The sequence below is a fragment of the Leishmania donovani genome, chromosome 25 (genome assembly GCF_000227135.1).
Source record: "Leishmania donovani BPK282A1 complete genome, chromosome 25".
In the NCBI taxonomy this organism is placed as follows: domain Eukaryota; phylum Euglenozoa; class Kinetoplastea; order Trypanosomatida; family Trypanosomatidae; genus Leishmania; species Leishmania donovani.
The window spans coordinates 605,880-622,539 of NC_018252.1; the positions used below are offsets into that span (position 1 = coordinate 605,880).

The window sequence follows — 16,660 nt, forward strand, 5'->3', positions numbered from 1 at the left end:
CTCATCAGTCGCACGGACGCAGAGGCAGGGGCAGGCAGGCACGGCTGGGAGGAGGTGGAGGGGGTGGGGGCCGTGACGGTGCCGCACACGGGAACGCGCACATCAGACTCAGGGCACAGCCATTGCGGTGGCAGACCCCAGGCGTTGCTGTTCCACAGGACGGAGGTATGTCGTTCAGACGGCTCTTACCTAGTTGCGTGTTGCGTACTCGTCACGTGCGCGCGTGCAGGGCGGGTCGCGGCGGAGAGAATGTGGGGACTGCCGTGCCGCGATGGGTGCAGGAGGGAAAAGGTCGCGTTGAGGTGATGGAAGAATGGTGGGTGCTGTGTGGGTGGTAGAGTGACGGAGACGTGCCGGAATAGCGGGCGAGGGAGGCGCAGGGGAAGTGGGCAGTGTGTTTTGGCGAGTGTGCGGGTGCGTAGTGTTCCACAGCATGCGTAGGTGCATGGGCCGCGAGGGTGGAAGGGCGTCTCGGTAATGAGGCTATCGACGAGTTCGCAAACCATTGCTATGGCCGATAAGGTCACGGGAAGGGCCTGTTAGGAAGCCACTGGTGGATCCGTGGCGGGGAATTTATGTTGACGTCGAGTGCGCTGCTGTTGACGGGTGGCGGCAAGCGGTGCTGGCGAAGCCGATCATGCGAAAGAAGAAGTGGTCTCAGGTGAGTTGACGGAAATGGTGATGATGAGTCTCGTTTGAGTTAGCGCTGTAATGAACAAAGGAGTGCCCTTACCGTGAGGTGTGGGAGTGGGTGGGTCAGTGTGCTGATAGGGGATGGAATCGGATGGTGAGAAGATGCGCTGCTCCTTTCTCCCACAGGGCCCTTCCATCCTTTACTACTGCACACACCCACACACGCACGCAGCACAACAGAAAGAGGTGTTCGCAGAGGCTGAACACTGGGGAAAACGGGGACATACGCCGCAAGAGGGCCGGCTCCGGACACGTGCACGCATGCAATCCCAACCCCAGGCAGATGCGCACGTAGGCATGCGTACACGGACACGGCCGCTTCTTGGACAGCAGGTCGAGGGCGTGAGATGTGAACATTCGCTCAGTGGCTTTCTGAAAGACTGGTGAGGGACCCAACTTCGGTGTCCAGAGATGGGGAGTGGGTGAAGCAAGCGCACGCCCGCTTGCCTTCGAACCGTGCGCCAACTCCTTAGTGGCAGACGTCACATGTTACCCGCTGCTGCGTCTTTCATCCACTGATACGGCAGGTCTCCGCTGCGCAACTTCTGCTCGAACTCCTTCTTATGATCGATCGCCATGTACATGCCGTTGCGGACCTTGCTGATGCAGCGATCGAGGCACGCCTTCTCGCCGGGATGGTACGGGATGGCGTCATCGCCGTAGTGCGTAATGCACTTCTTTGTGCAGTACATGAACCCTTCGTTGCTGATGTGATAAAGCTTCTCGGACAGGACGACCGCTTCCGACTGCGTCAGCCCCATGAGGCTCGGATTGGACTGCACCGGCTGCATTCTTCCCCTTCCCTACAGCTGCAAGATTGCGGGTATGTGCTTGCAAGCGCAAGTGCCGGTAGGCGGTGTCACTGGAGCTGACAGACGTGTCTGCGAGCGAAAGGAAACGAAGCTCACAACAAAGCCAATAGCAGCAGCACCAGTAATGCACGCAAAGGTTCGAGTGGCACGGAGTCACTTTTCCGGTGGAGTGTGCAAGTGCGTATGAAGTTCGGCGCGGTGATGATAGAGAGATATATATGGGAGAGTGAGCAGTGGGGAGAGGATGAAGCAACGATGGTGGTAGTGGAGGGGGAAGAATGAGGCTGATGAGTGAAGAAGCAGCCCCCCACCCACCCAGACACAAGAAGAGCGGCTTTGATGTTCATTTTTGTGTGTGCATTGCACACATGCGACGTCGTGCACCGCTCCGCGGCACCGGCTACTACGCCTTTCTTCTTCACACGTCGCTCTTTCACTCTGTTTTGGCTGCCGCCTCCTTTCACCTTCCCTATCTCTCAAGATGCCTCAGTTTGCTAGAGCAGTGCCCGACGCACACGCACGCACACACACAAAAGGCAAACAACACTGACGACGCCGCGTACGTGGGCCCCATTATACTTGCGAGAGTTGCGTGCATGTCCCATGCCTTCTTATATATATGTATGTGTGTTGTCGACGTGCAGCTTCGCTGCGTGACGACACGACGCGGTGAAACAAAGACGGACACGTTTGCGTCGTCTTCCCTACCCTTCCCTTCACGATGGGTGGAGAGCGGCCAGCGCCGTCATCGTGGTGTGTTCAGGTGCGCTTGCTTGATGCGTGTGCGCTACTGTGGAGCCAAAGGAGAGCATGGAGAGAGAGAGATTCGTGCAAAATCACCGCAAGGAGAAGAGCGACAAACGGCAGTCACGGGGTAAGAAGAAGCGACATGGCACTCGTACCCCCCTTCCCCCCCCCCCCCCACCACACACACACTACCACCACCAGCACACGTGTGCGTGTGTGCTTGAGAGTGAGTGTCTACCGCATTCGCTCTGCCGGCCTTTCCCTTTCCACGCCTCTCACCACTCAGCCGAAGACCTCTTCAGTCGCCCTTTCCGCTACTGCGCCACACCTGAGCGGCGACGCAGACACACAACCAAACATCTGCGCACACGCACGCATGCCGTTGCACCATGGGCTCTTGCTCCGAGAAGGAACAGATGGTTCAGCTGGGCCACATAGCGCCGCCAAAGCAGTGAAGCCCTTCTCTGCAACAGGCGAGCAAACAAGCAACAGGCTTGACAGCCACCAAAACTCGCGCGTTCCCCACATTCACATGGCGGGCTGAATCGAGCAGACCACAGACGCACTTTGCGGCGACAGAGAGAGGTGTGTGCGTGTGGGGGTGGGGTGGGGTGGGGGCAGAGAGATGCAGCAGTGGTGATGGTGGTGGTCGTGGGAATGGGGTGGGGGAGGTGTTGAGCGACACAGCCCACACACACACACACACACACACACCTTTCTACATACATATACGAGAATACGCCGACGGTTGTGCATCCTTGCCTTTCCATTACAGCATGCGTGTCGCTCTTTCGGCCATCACGAAGAACACAGGCGCATGGAAGCCACGCACACACGCACACACGCACACGCGCTCACGCTTTGGGAACGCATGCCGAGCGAGGGCGAGCGAGAGGGGGACCGCAGCCAACGAAGGCGAAGAGCTTCTAACAGTGGTGACGCACGACGCACCGACATAGATAAACGCGCGGGGGACGTGGGCTCTAAATGTTCCGGAAGAAGGGATGCTGCATGGCCTCCTCTGCTGTGATGCGCTTGAATGGGTGGTAGCAAAGCATGCGCCGCGTCAGGTCCAGCAGGTCTGGCAGCGGGGCGAGGATATCATCAAGAGTTGGCATGCGAGTCACGTAGTCGATGTCCCCCGGAAGCGTCTCCTCGAGCGGCTCCAGTCCATCATCCTCCGTCTTTCCGCTTGCCGCTGACGCGAAGCGCTGCTGCTTCTCCTGCTCATGCACCATGCTTTTCGATACAGGCCACTTGAGGTCAAAGTCTCGGTTATTCGGCTGGAGGGTGAAATAGTGGCGGAAGGTGCGCATGTCGCATGCGAAGACACTGCGCAGGTTTGTCGCCGTCCCGCTGCGGATGCCGTCCTTGTCGTGAAAGGTTCCGATGACGTGCTGCATCATGGCCAGGTGCTCCATCGTGTGGTTCGGCATGAACAGACACTCGCCTGTGAGCAGCTCCGGGATCATGCATCCCAGGGAGAAGATGTCCGCCGAGGTGTTCCAGCCAAAGCCCAGCAGTACCTCAGGGCTGCGATAGTGGGAGGTCTGGATCGGGTTGTAGCTGACCGGAACGTGCGCGTAGCCTGGGATAAGGCTGTGGTCGCGGAAGGTGGAGAGAAACTGCGCTGCGCCGAGGTCGACGACACGCACGCTGTTCATCACCGGCATTGGCACCCTCACGTAGTGCGCCAGTGTCAAGTCGCCCTTTTGGGACGGGGTCACGTCGACGGGCACGATGCTGAGGCCCGTCGACGACATCGACGCCGCCCCTTCGCCCGCCGAACGCGCCGCTTCCATCGGACCAGCTTTGAGCCCCTCCCCCTCCGCCGCTGCGCCCGTGACGGCGGCGACGCTGCGGTTCGATGACGGTGGAGGCGAGGAGAGGGTGAAGGCCATCTGCTCATGCCGGTGTGCCCGCTGCTCGAGGGAGGAGCTGTGGAGCTTGCAGTCGTCATTCGACCGCTTTTTGGTCTCGGCGGCGGAGGGCATGCGTTTGGCAACGGTGTCGCTGTTGCGGCGGAGGTAGTGGGTATAGTAGATGCCGACGTCGACGGAGAGCACCTTGGAGGACTCGAAGAGAACATTTTCCGGCTTCAGGTCTGTGTGCACGACGCCGCGGCAGTGGATAAACTGCAGGAAGGTCAGCACCTGATACAGCACCGCCTTGAGGAGCGGGAGAGGGAGGCCCCGGTAGTACACACGCCGCCGCCGCTGCTGCTGCTGCTGCGGTTGCTCCTGTGTGAGTGGCGGCAATGGCTGCTGTGCGTCCCCGCTGGCGCCCATGTCCACGGTCACTGCCGTTGCAGAAAACTGTCGTGGCATCGTGGAGAAGGCGCCGTCGCTGCAGGTGCTCTTCCCCGACTGCGCCTCAGTGCGCAGCCGCTTGTGCCGAGACGCGCGTGTCACCTCCTTGCTCTTCTGCCGGATGGTGTTCAGCACGTTCAGAAGTGTCGGGCCCATCACAGGAAAGACGATGGCCGGGTGCACCGGATGCGCAACGTACCCCATGGGCACGAGGAAGCGGCCTTGATCAGCAAAGTACTGCTGTTTGATACCGCACGTGGAGGCGGTGAACATGACAACGGAGCGGACGGAGATGTACGGCGATGAGGTCGTCGTGCCCTGACGGTGCCCCGCCGCCGCCGCCGCTGCGACTTCCTCCGGCGCTACCGAGGGTGGGTCGACGCAGATGGAGTTGAGGATGGTGAACTCGTCCCAGCACGCCTCGATGTACTCCTCCTTGTCGCGGAACACCTTCAGCGCCACCCGCGCCGGGACGTCACCGGAGATTTGAGTGGCCAGCGCCGGCGAAGACGGCGGTGCGATGCCGAGCACCACCTTCGAGAAGGTCCCTTTGCCGAGCGTGCGCTCGTACAGGTATGTGTCGTAGAGCACAAACTGCTTCTCTTGTTGCGGGGGGCCGCTGACGCTACCCGTCGGTGAGGAGGTCCGCGACATCGCCGAGGCGGCCTCGACCACGCGCATGAACGGCGTCGCGTCGCGGCGGAACTTCTCCGCGTAGGCCTCCGTGAATATTGGGTACTTCTTCGTCACATCCTCGGCGTAGTTGCGCGGGTCCTTTTCGTTCGTCTCGTCCTCCACATCCTCGTCGCTGTAGGAGGACGAGACCGACGACGACGAGGACGGCGCCGCATGTGGCAGGGGCGGAGGTGGGGTGGGCCAGTTGCTCTGGCTGCTCGCACGTGATCGACATGTGCAGGAGGAGCTTTGCGTGAGCGCCACGGAATGTGCCGAGGCGTGCGTCGCCGGGCCACCGGCACGCTCGCACAGCCGGTGTGCCTGCCCCTCGTCGTCATTGCCGCCGCCCTGCGACACCGGTGTCGCGTAGTAGGAACTGTGGCTGGTCACTGCCGCACTGCTGAGAGTGGGGTCTACGTAGAGCGTCTGCACCATCACGGTAGTCGTGGTGTTGCCTTCAGCACCGCTGCCGTGCCCGTCGCAGGGGCTGTGATGGTGCAGCGGCTGCTGCGCGTGCGCATTGTCTTCCTCACTGCCCGTACTGGAGCCGCGGTTACGCTTGAGGGGACTCGTCAGATCGTGCTGGAGCATTGCGGAGAAGGGGGCGGAAACAAGGCGGGTGGCTGTGGCTGATGCACCGCCTCGCGACGTATCAGATGCTGCGGATTCAGGACGCGGCCCACGTGCGCGGATGCGTAGGCATACACACACACGGAGAGAGGCACACACACACACACACACACACACTGACCCACACGAGTGTGTCCCTCCTCTTGGTTTTTGGGTCTTACACGTCCCTCCACCCTTTTCACTTGATATGAGTGCGTGCGTGTGTGTGTGTCGGTGCGTATGGGTGAATGTATGTTGGACGGTTGGCGATTTTGAGCGGACACCCCACCACCGCCACCACTGGAGCAACACGAAACGAAAAGGAGGTGGGTGGGGTGCGTCGGAGATGAAGGGTGAAGAGGTCACACACACAGCACTGAGTGGTGCTGTTCGTGGTGGGTAGGTCGATGATGAACTGTGTATGTGTGTGTATACGCGTGTGTGAGGGACTACGGGGAGACGGGGTGAAGTGAGGTGCGTATGTATGTGTATGCGTGTGCGTGTCAGGGGGCTATAGACACACACGAACAAGCACAGGCATCAACAGAAAACAGCAGCAGCACACAAGCGTGATCTCCTTTTCGTCGCGTCGCTCTCTGCCGCAGGCAGCGATGGCGAGCACTGCTCGAGTTCTGCACAACGTCTTCGCCTTTTTCGTTTCTACTCTTCACTGCGGTCTTTCCTTCCCCTTGGCTATCCCGCCGCTTTTTGTGCGACTGCTGCTGCTGTGTTGATGTTGATGCGCTTAAGCGTGTACGCGTGTGTGCACGGCAGTGGCGAACAGCAAACGGTTGGCTGCGATGAGCGGAGGGAGAAAGAAGAAAGGAGTGAGAGAGAGGTGGTGGTGGTGAACACATGCACGTGTGCGTATGGGTACAGATCACCGCCACTGTGAGAGGGGTCAGTTGGAGAGGGGGGGGGGGACAGACACCGATGCGGGAACGCGCGATCGCACACAAATAACAGAGAGAGGGGACGGAATGGGGAGAGGGGGGAGGGAGGGAGGGGGCGATAACAAGAGGGTTGCCGAGCGTGAGCGCGTGGATGGAGGCACGTAGGAGAGTGGTGGTGGTGGTGTGGGGTGTGGTAAGAACAGCAAAATGAGAACAAACACAACACAGAAAAGAGGAGGAGGGGAGAGTTCCTCTCACTCGGAGGGGGGTGCGGGGTTGCTTGTGCGTCCGTATGTATATGGTGTGGAGATGATTTAGCTGCAGCTGCCGATGCGCCGTTGTGCCGGCATGTGTATTGGTCATGCCAGAGAGCAAGGAAAGGAGGGAAAGAGAGATGAGTTGCCGGAAGACGGATTGAGGGCAGGGGAGGAGTTGCGGGCGAGACCTCGCTGCACATGCGCACCCAGAGACACACACACACACGTGAACGCGAGGATGGCGATAAGAAATGAGGCAGACGCTGATGCCGAAACGTGCGCGTATGTAAGTGCGAGTGTGCTTGTCCATATGAGGGAGGCCATACGCGCGCGCACATACACAGGTGTATAGCTCACCTGATCCAACACCTCACTGAAGCACGCTCTCCCCAAGCAGCTCCATCAGCGGCTGTCATCTTCGAATCTTTCCCATTTTCGAGGATAGCTATGCTCCCTCCTGTGCTGATTGAAGGGGATGAGCGGGGGGAGAGTTCAGCTTGCTGTTGAGCTCGAGAAGTGACCAAGTAAATAAAGACTGCCCCCCCCCCCCTGGAACACACACACACACCGGCACCACACACTCGGCAAACACGCAGCGACACAGGCGCACACGCATGGACAGCTCCCACGCTTCATCCGCGCACAGTGCCAAGCACCACCTCCAGGAGACGCATACACACATAAGCGCACTACTCATGCGCGCGGCACACGTGCACAACAACGTTGCTCTGCCCATCCAGCTGCACTGCTGTGCATTCATGTCGGTGGCGTCGTCGCGTCGACTGCGGCTGCTCCCGATGGCGGGAGGGATGAGGACGACGGGGAGGGCGGGGGGATGCCTACAGCGACGTCAGCGGTGAAGCCAGCTGGGGAAGATGCCGCAATGCCAGAAGCAGAGGACGGCGATAGCGGATTGTGTACCCAAGCGGCGAAAGCGGAATGCTCTGCTTCCTGAGAGTTCCCGGCTTCCTGTGAGTGCCGTGGCAGAGAAGGCGCGTGCCTCGCTGCCGGCGAAGTCCACGTTTCCGTATCCTTGGCGTCAGCTGCGTTCATCAGCACTTCGGTACCGTCGCACACGTCAGCGGCACATGCAATCCTGACATCGCTCGAGCGCAGCTGCCGCATCGGAGACACGAGGCCGATCTGCGTCTTGGTGCCAGCCACGCACAGAGGGTCCGAGTCCTCGCGCACCGCCAACTCCGCCATGCATTCAACACTGCCCATCCCGTCAGCGCCGCTCAGCGGATGCGGACCATCGTGCGACCATTGCAAGGGCGAGCTCGCCTCACTGATATCGAGGGTGAATGCCGCCTCCGCTGCGTGGCTCTCGAACGCAACTGCGGGGAGGTGAAGAGGGCTGCACAGCTCCTCGGCATCGTCGCACGGCTGCCGCGCAGGTGATCGAACCGAGGAGAAGGTTCCTTGGGCGCCGACGGCGGCCACAACCGCGGGCTGCGCGACGCTGTCCATCTTGCGCGACGTTGCCGAGACCAGATCGGCCACCCAGGAGCCACCGACACTGTCGGGCGCCGAGACTCCTCCGTTGCCTATGGCCATAGCTTCTTCCGTTAGGGGTGGCGGCGCTGCCGCTGGCATCAGGGGCGTACTCCAGGAGGGGCTGCGCAAAGGGGCTGCCGCGCTGCCACCGACGCCTGCGACGCTGGTGACCGACCTGGGCGTGGCAAAGGAGCTGTTGGCTGTGCAGTGGCCGCCCCTGGACGTGCCGCCCCCCGCCATCTTGACGGTGGGGCGGTATACGTATTGCAGCCCATGGGGGTCCGACACGTTGCCGAGCCTCGCTCTCTCGAGCTCCGTTTCGAAGATCTCCAGCTGGCGGAAGAATTTGCGAGCGGCGTCATGCGAGCGCGTCGCCGCAGCCGCTGCGGTGGAGGGGGCGCTCACGGCCGCGACAGGAGCAGCCGCGGGTGCGGCTTTCCGCACCGTCACCCCAGAACCCTCCCCCACAGCGGTCGATGTAGCGGCGCGGTCATCGACCATGATGACGCGGGTTAGAGCAGGCGCAGTGTAGGACATCACCTGGCTGACTGTCGCACCACCGGCCGGGCCGAGAGGGGCAAGCTGGCGCACCAGCTCCGCCGCCCGGGTGCCGTAGCGTTCTACCAGCGTCATCACACTGCTATGCGCTGCAGCCGCCAGATACCCCTGCAGGGCTTGCCGGCGTCCGCACCGTTCCGCGCCGCTGCGCATGTCTGCGCCGTCGTCGGGTCGCTGGCGCCCACACAGCTGCCGGTCTGAGAGCAACACGCGCGGTGCAGTTCTGGGCGCTGCCGACGGTGTCTTGTGACTCAGCAAGGCGCGGATGAGAGACGGAAGTGTCATACCCGTGCACATGAGCGGCTGCGCACCCTCCGTGCCTCGCATCTCGTCAGCGCCATCAGCGCCGTCGTCGTCTTTTTCGGCGGTGCTGTGCAAGTAGCAGATGGAGGCAGCACTGAGAGAGATGCGCTGGCAGTCCACCAGCCCAGGGCGCAGTGCGAGCGCCGTGAACTGCACCTCGTACTCCTCGCTCGGCATCAGCAAGAATGTGTGCACTGTCTTCCCTACAAACAGCACCGGCACATCGGACCCGCTCGCCGTCATCGCTGCCGGAGGAGACGGTGGTGGTGGTGGTGTGGCAGGGCTGGCGGCCTGGTCGCCCCTCGCTCCTCCTTCGCGAGCGTGCTTGAGGAAGGAGAGAGAATGGTGCGGCACAGGGGGCGGCAGGGCCTCGGCGGTCACGAGCAGCGGCACCGGCGCCAGCGACAGGCAGCGCAGCGTCACCGGCACCGGGGCAGCAACAGTCTTGTCCGATGCTCGGCTCGGTGTGACTCGCACGACTGGGGGTGCCTGAACGTGCGACACCAAGGCTCCCTGCCAGCGCTTGAGGCTGGCGTAGCGCACCAGCATGGCCTCGCAGAGCTCTTGCTGGGTTTGCTCGGCCGACACGCCAGCCCTGACGGCGCTGAGGGCCGGCCGCAGCGACGTCGCCGACTCCTGCTCAGCCTGCCGCTTCTGCTGCTGCGCCACTGTCTGGTACACGTGCTCGATGGGGTCCACGAAGAGGAACACCTGGCCTTCTCGCTGGCCCAGATCACCACCAACACCACTGTGTTTCTTATGACTCTCAGCACCGCCACCCTCTTCGCGCACCCACGCCACGGCGATGGCGAGTGGGGTGTACTGCTCTATCGGGCCCCCGCAGAGACGCCGCTCCTCGTCCGCCTCGTCGCATCGGCGCTGTTTTGCTGTCTTCGTTGCCTCCTTCTGTTGCCCAGCTTTGTCGGCGTAGAACGCTAAGCCGCCGCCGGCCTCGTCCGCGGACGGGCGTGCGCCGACGTGGCCCGGCCCAACACACGAGGTTTGCAGAAAGAAAAGATTGCGCTCCGACTGGGATACAGACGTGCCGAGGTGCTCCTCCACGGCCTTCGCGCGTGCTGGCGACGGAAGTGCCTTCGCCAGCGCTATGCACGTGGTGTCGCGGTACGGGCATTGCGCCCCGGCGCTGGTGGCGGCGGCGCCGTCGCTCAGCGACACGCGCCGCACCGTCGCATCTGCCCCTTCTGCGGCGCGCGGTTGCCGCTTTACCAGCAGAGGCAGCGTCAGCGAGTCTCCGTGGGAGAGCAGGCAGTGCACGGCGCAGTCCGCAAACAGCTCTTCTGTGCCCTTGTGCTCGACACCCCAGCGGGGACTGTGCACGACCAACACGCGGGCAACGCGCACTGGCGCGTACGAGTGGCCTCTGGCGTGGGTATGACACGACGATGCCGCGCTTCCGCTGCTGGATACCGGCACTGCTTGCACGACATCCGGGGTGCTCGCCGGAGTGATGGAGGCAGGCTCGCCGCTTGTGGTGGTGATTGCGGTCGCGGCAGTAGCGGTGACCGGCGCACGTGCCACGGCCGGGCTAATGTTCTTCACCGTCAGCACCACGGCTGTTTGCAGTGACGCGTTGGCTGGCGGCAGCACTGTCGAGTGCATTGCCACGACTGGCTGGACTTCGCACCGGCGCAGCAGCCGATGCAGGCATACCATGACCGCCGGCCCGCCCGCGGCCTTGTGGGCCGCAACAGCAGCTGTGGGGCTGTGTAGCTGCCGGTGCAGCAGTGAGGTGGGCGACGCCATCGTCGACGTCAGCGCGGACTCCGTCGGCGGGGTCGCATTCGCGGGGTCGAGCTCCGCGGCGCTCGCGAACAAGCACGGCGGCAGCTTCTCTGGCTCCGGCAGGGGCCCGGAAAGGTAGGCAATCAGCAGAAAAAAGTAATTGGGCGTGTTCTGCAGCGCCGCATCGCTGCGCCGATGTTGCGCACGTATGGTGACGGCGAAGGTGCGAGTCTCTTGCGCCTTCAGGTGCTCTGCCAGCACCAACGGAGCCTCCCGCTCGAGATTCTGCAGCCGGCCGAATTCCTCGATGTACATGAGATGCGATGCCGCGGGGCTACGCTGCAGAACCACGTGTACCGCGTCCTGCTGCGCGCTGGTGTTGCGCACGACGAGGTTGGTGTAAAAGTACTCGCCGTCGCATAGGTGTTCCGGAATCGGAGGCTGAAAGGTGGCCGTGACACACGCCTTCGACGGCGTCACGCTCACGTGGATGTTCTCCGGGGCATCGAGGGAGGGCATCGGGTTCTCAATCGCGTACTCGTACAGGCTCTCCGGACACCCAGGCCGGCTTTCCCGCGTTGCAAAGTAGTAGTACCCCTCCTGACCCAGCAAGGACCAGCACAGGCCGATGATAGCGTACTCGCCCTCTGACACAGGGTCGAAGGAGAGGGAGACGCGCCGACGCGCGCCGGCCTCGAGGCGCACCGTCTGCGTCATCGAGCTCTTCCACAGCTGCTCCGGTGACGCGTAGTCGAGGTAGAGCAGCGTCAAATCGGTCGCCTCAATCGAGCAGCCGATGATGTTCTCCATAACAAAGTTGAGCGCGAGCGGCTCGGCCTTTGCGATAGTGAAGCGCCGCTGCGGCTGTGCAGCGCTCCCTGACGCCGCCTCTGCCATAGGAAACACGTGGTCGTCCTGACGCGCACCTGCTTGCTGCGACACCGCCGGCGACGAGGCCCCGCCGCGTCTGTCGGCTGCCGTGTTGTACCGATAGCTGCTGTTGGCCGTGCTACAGCTCCCACTGTGGCCGTCCTGGCTGCGCCGGCTGTGAGCAGTGCCGCCGCAGCCATATTTGCTGCCTCCGTGGAAGGCCGGGAAGCGGTAGGACGGGTGTGCCCTCAGCACCGTTTCCGTGTAGTTCTTCTTTAGATGCTTCTCCATGCTGTGCCATTCCGTCTCTGCTGCTGCCTCGCTCATCTTGCGCGCCGCGTCGTCGGTCAGCGTGTCGGTGCTGTAGTAGTTGCGGTCCACGCGAAAGGAGCCGCGCAGTATGCGAGGCATCGGCATGTGCGGGCACAGAGCGTAGCCCATGCTGGAGAGCATGCGCTTCTGCTGTGCCCAGAAGCCCTCGAACGCCTGCTGCGCGGTGGCAGGGTGACGATACAACGGTGTCCCTTGCGCGACGGCGACGCTTGTCATGGCGATTCCGCGCACGTCCTGGCCCAGCTGCATGTAGAGCTGGCCGGCGGTCAGGTAGAGGTGCTCGGTGAGCGTCTTCCACGTCTCCTGCGGGTCAATCGCGCGGAGCAGCTGCAGCACACGCAGGTAGCACCGCAGCGCCTGCTCCAGTGAGTTGTCGGCGCGGTACAGGGCGCCTGCCCGCTGCAGCCGCTGCGCAAACCGGCGCAGGTTCATGTACACAGGGTAGTCTCTCGGGATCGATGGTGGCACCTCTAACCCAGCTGGAAAAGGCGGGTTTGTGAAGGCCGCGATGCCGGCCAACAAGTCGTTCACGACGCCACTCAACAGATTTTGCCGCTGCAGGATGCCGCTCCGCAGCAGGTGTGTCAGGATCGCATGACACCGATCCAGCATGGGCGGGGTGCGGACTCGGCTGCTCTCGTAGAGCAGAAAGGCAACGCGCACCGCGTGCGTTGGCGTTCCAGCCGCCAAGTAGTCGTTCCACGCCACCTCCCAACGGTTTGTCTGCGAGCTCACCCGCTGCGTCGCGGAGGTCACGCCGGTGTACCACGGTGTCAGGCTCTGAGGCACCAGCTTGCCCTGCAGGAGCTGCGCCACGCCGATGCCCTCTTGGCAAGCGGCGATGAGGGCCCGGTTGTACGGCCGCAGCGCCAGCGTCTCGAGCAGCTCCTCGATGCACATGCGGTAGTACGAGATAGCGCCTTTCAGGTCGTGCAGCGCCAGCGAGAGATCACCGCAGTGCCGCATCTGCATCTCCAGCGAGTGCGCTACGTACCTTGGGAATGCAGACGAGTCCAAGCCGTTCGGCGTTTTGACTACGTCGGCAGTGCGGGGCCGGCCCTCGTCCTTGCCCTTGAACCACGCCGCCATCTTACTCAGCGTCGTCGTGCGCCGATCCTGCACGGACACGTCGAGCATGCGCAGCCGCCGCTCGACAAACTTGAAGAGGGACTGGGAGAGGTAGTAGGCCATGACGTTGTGCACGTCCGTCACGTCCTCGGGACTCATGTAGCACCCGGTGATGATGGCAGTGTTCGAGTTTGGCCAGGTGCCGCAGGTTCTGTGCACGGCGCGGAACGAAAGCGCGGGGGCGCAGTCAGCAGCGGTGCCGGACGGCGACGCGGCACCGGAGGAGGGGGAGGTAGTGGACGCGCTAGGAGATTGTGAAGCGGTGACGGTGTTGGACGATGCTGCTGCTGCTGCCTGCGCCGCTGCTTGATGAAGTGCTTGCGCAGAGGGCACGTCCATCACCATCGGCGAGGCCGCGATCCACATGGACGGATCGAGGTTCTTTACGGTGCGCGGGTCGACGACGGAGTTCACCTTGATGAGGGCGCAGTAATTCGCCCCGTAGAGCTGCTGCACGGATGTCAGAACCTGCCGCGCGGTGCTCAGCGACGGACTCAGCGGTGACGTGTTGTCGTGCAGGATTAGGTAGTACTGGTGCAGCTCTGTGTCCATGCCTGGGAGGCTGGCGCGCAACTCTTGGATGCGCCGTGCCTGCGCACGGAAGACCTGAAGCATGCCCTCGACGCCACCCGCCTCGGTCGTGGCAACGGCGAAGAGAGCCCCGATGGGGTAGTCGATGGTGTCGAAGGAGCTGCACCGCACGAGGCTGTGGAGGTCGCGAATGAAGGCGCGGTGCCACGTGGGGCAGGCGCGCTCCAGTAGCGTCGACACCGCTGCTGGTCCGCCAATTACCTCAGACGCTGCGGGGGGCGACGACAACTCTGTGGACGGTTGCGCCGCCCGGACTGGCCGCGGCAGCGATCCGTCGTGGCGGCTGCGATTCTTTGCAACAATGTCCCTCAGTGCAGCATCCAGCTGCTCCCCGTAGGCAAGGTCGAACGCCGCCGCGTTCCGAAGAAGGTGCCGAGTGTGCCGTGCCACCTGGGACAGCGAAACGTCACGCACACACTCGGTGCGCATCAGCCGAACACCGAACTTGTTGCACGCCACCGGTTCACTGCGGTCCCCGATGCGGGCGTAGAGCGGCCCGCCCGCGTACACGCTGTGCAGGCGTAGCAGGTGAATGAGATCCATACCATTACGGGCGCAAATGGCATCCGCCGCGGCGCTGCTCTCCACGACGACGACAGGGCGTGCGTACCGCTGCTCCACCCAGTCTTCTAGGCTCATGATGGCGACGTTTAGATCGGGGGACTGACTATGCAGGTGATACACACACACACACACACACACGTGCTGGCACGCAAACTCAACACGCAGACGCAAGTAACAAAGCCGGCACGCGGAGGACCACGCGAATACCAACACAGGGAGACGACGGTATACGTGATGGGGTGTGGCTGTGGCTGTCGTAGCAAGAGGTAGTGAAGCAAGAGCGAGTGTTGAAGGTGAGCGTGTGTGGATGTGCGCGTGCACGGCGATAGGGAGAGGTCGTTGCTGAATCAGAGAAAGGTGACGGCCGCAGGAGAAACCCACACGCGACTGCCAAGCGAAGAGAACGCAAAGGAGGTGGGTGATAAGAGCACCAGCAAGAGAGATCGAGACAGAAGGAAATCGGGCAACTGCCTCGAAAGAGAAAGAGGACAAGCGAAAGAATGCGTGGAATGCGTGTGCGTTATCTTCCGGCACCTGCGGCGTGCGCGCAAAACAACGACGCCGACGCCGGTGAGTTTCACTATCGCCGCATGCGTGTTCGGTTATGTGTTGAGCGCGAGAGGACAAAAACATCAGCGCGTTTGAGAGACAGAGAGATGTGAGAGGTGAGGGAGATAGGAGTTACGGCCATGTGCTGTGGTGGGAGGGCGAGAGTGGTGAGATTCTAGCGCCATGTGCGCTCCCGCACACACACACACACACACACACATGCAAACACATCAGCGAGAGAGAGAGAACGCGGCAACAGGCACTGGAGCCGAGCAACTTCCACCCCACACTGTCTCACCGTTCCCAACGCTGTCACCATGCAGCGCACAAAGACACAGAACACCGATTGCCATAAACATGGAGAGCGTAGGCGTAGCGCAGAAGAACACGTGCATGCGCCCCTTGAGATCGCCCACGTGCGCGCGCACACACACACAAGACAGTGCCGATCATGCTTGATCAGTTCCCTTGAACTTGTTCGAGAAATGCAAATTGCCTTCGGAGTGCGCGCTCGTGCTTGTGCCGTGTAGTTCCTTCACCTATCTTCTCCATCGGCGAGATCGTACCGACCTCTTCATAACCACTACCATGTACTCCGCCCCCGCACACTAACCAACAAACACCATCAGCCGCAGATAACGGCCAGCCGCACTGCAAGGAAGTCTGCGGCAACGAGAGAGAGAGAGCGGGGATACCAGCGAGTGCAGGAGATACACATATGCATGCGCAGACACACAGGCGCATGGAGAGAGGAAGAGAAGGAGCAGGAAGCCGGAGTCAGAGGAGGCGCCGGTGGAGGAGGGCACCCCCACCCCCGGGAAGGGGGATCGACGACACAAACACAACAAAATAATAATAAAAATGAAAACATGCGTCAGTACAAAGACGAGGTAACCCACAACATGGCGACATCGCACGCGCACACAGACACAGATGCACACACACACACACACACACACACGCATGCACGCCTGTGCCTGTGCGTGTGTGTGTGTGCAAACTGGAAAAAATGATCATCAACTGAGCATACACACACGCACACACGGACGAACAGACGAAAGCGGAGACAAGGGAAGAGAGAGAGCGCTGAAGAGCGAGATCTGGTAGAAACAACGCGAAGAAAAATGAAAAGGATGATAAAGGTGCAGAGGACGGCACGAGGGAGATGAGCGATGGAGAAGGCGGTGATGTGTGTGTGTGTGTGCGTGCTTGTATGTGCGAGCCCGTGAGTATCTGCGTTTGCTCGACGAAGAGAGAGGGAGAGACAAATATGTAGCGGAGAGAGAGGGGATAGGATAGAAAGAGGGGTGATAGGCGAATGAAAAAGAAAAAGGGAACTAGCCACGGCGACGATCCTCCTCCTCGACAACGACAACGGCCATCAAGGCACGGATGACCACCACGATAGAGAGGAGGCGGCGAAAGCAAGAGAAGGAAACCACTACAGAGGTATATATATATATGTGTGTGTAGATATCAGCAGCACTGCAGAGAGGCACACAATATGTGGGTCACGGAAAACACGCACA

The 16,660-nt window shown here is 61.8% G+C and overlaps 3 protein-coding genes across 3 annotated transcripts; all 3 read right to left on the reverse strand.

The window, feature by feature from the left end:
• Positions 1-1,175: 1,175 nt before the first annotated feature.
• LDBPK_251610 (hypothetical protein, conserved) lies at positions 1,176-1,484 on the reverse strand (the record flags this gene model as incomplete). The annotated part of the gene is made up of 1 exon (XM_003861443.1): positions 1,176-1,484. One exon carries the CDS (start codon positions 1,482-1,484, stop codon positions 1,176-1,178), a length of 309 nt encoding a protein of 102 aa, XP_003861491.1.
• Positions 1,485-3,235: 1,751 nt separating this feature from the next.
• LDBPK_251620 (protein kinase, putative) lies at positions 3,236-5,671 on the reverse strand (the record flags this gene model as incomplete). The annotated part of the gene is made up of 1 exon (XM_003861444.1): positions 3,236-5,671. One exon carries the CDS (start codon positions 5,669-5,671, stop codon positions 3,236-3,238), a length of 2,436 nt encoding a protein of 811 aa, XP_003861492.1.
• A 2,080-nt stretch (positions 5,672-7,751) lies between these two features.
• Positions 7,752-14,657, reverse strand: LDBPK_251630 (hypothetical protein, conserved; the record flags this gene model as incomplete). The annotated part of the gene is made up of 1 exon (XM_003861445.1): positions 7,752-14,657. One exon carries the CDS (start codon positions 14,655-14,657, stop codon positions 7,752-7,754), a length of 6,906 nt encoding a protein of 2,301 aa, XP_003861493.1.
• Between the last annotated feature and the right edge of the window lie 2,003 nt (positions 14,658-16,660).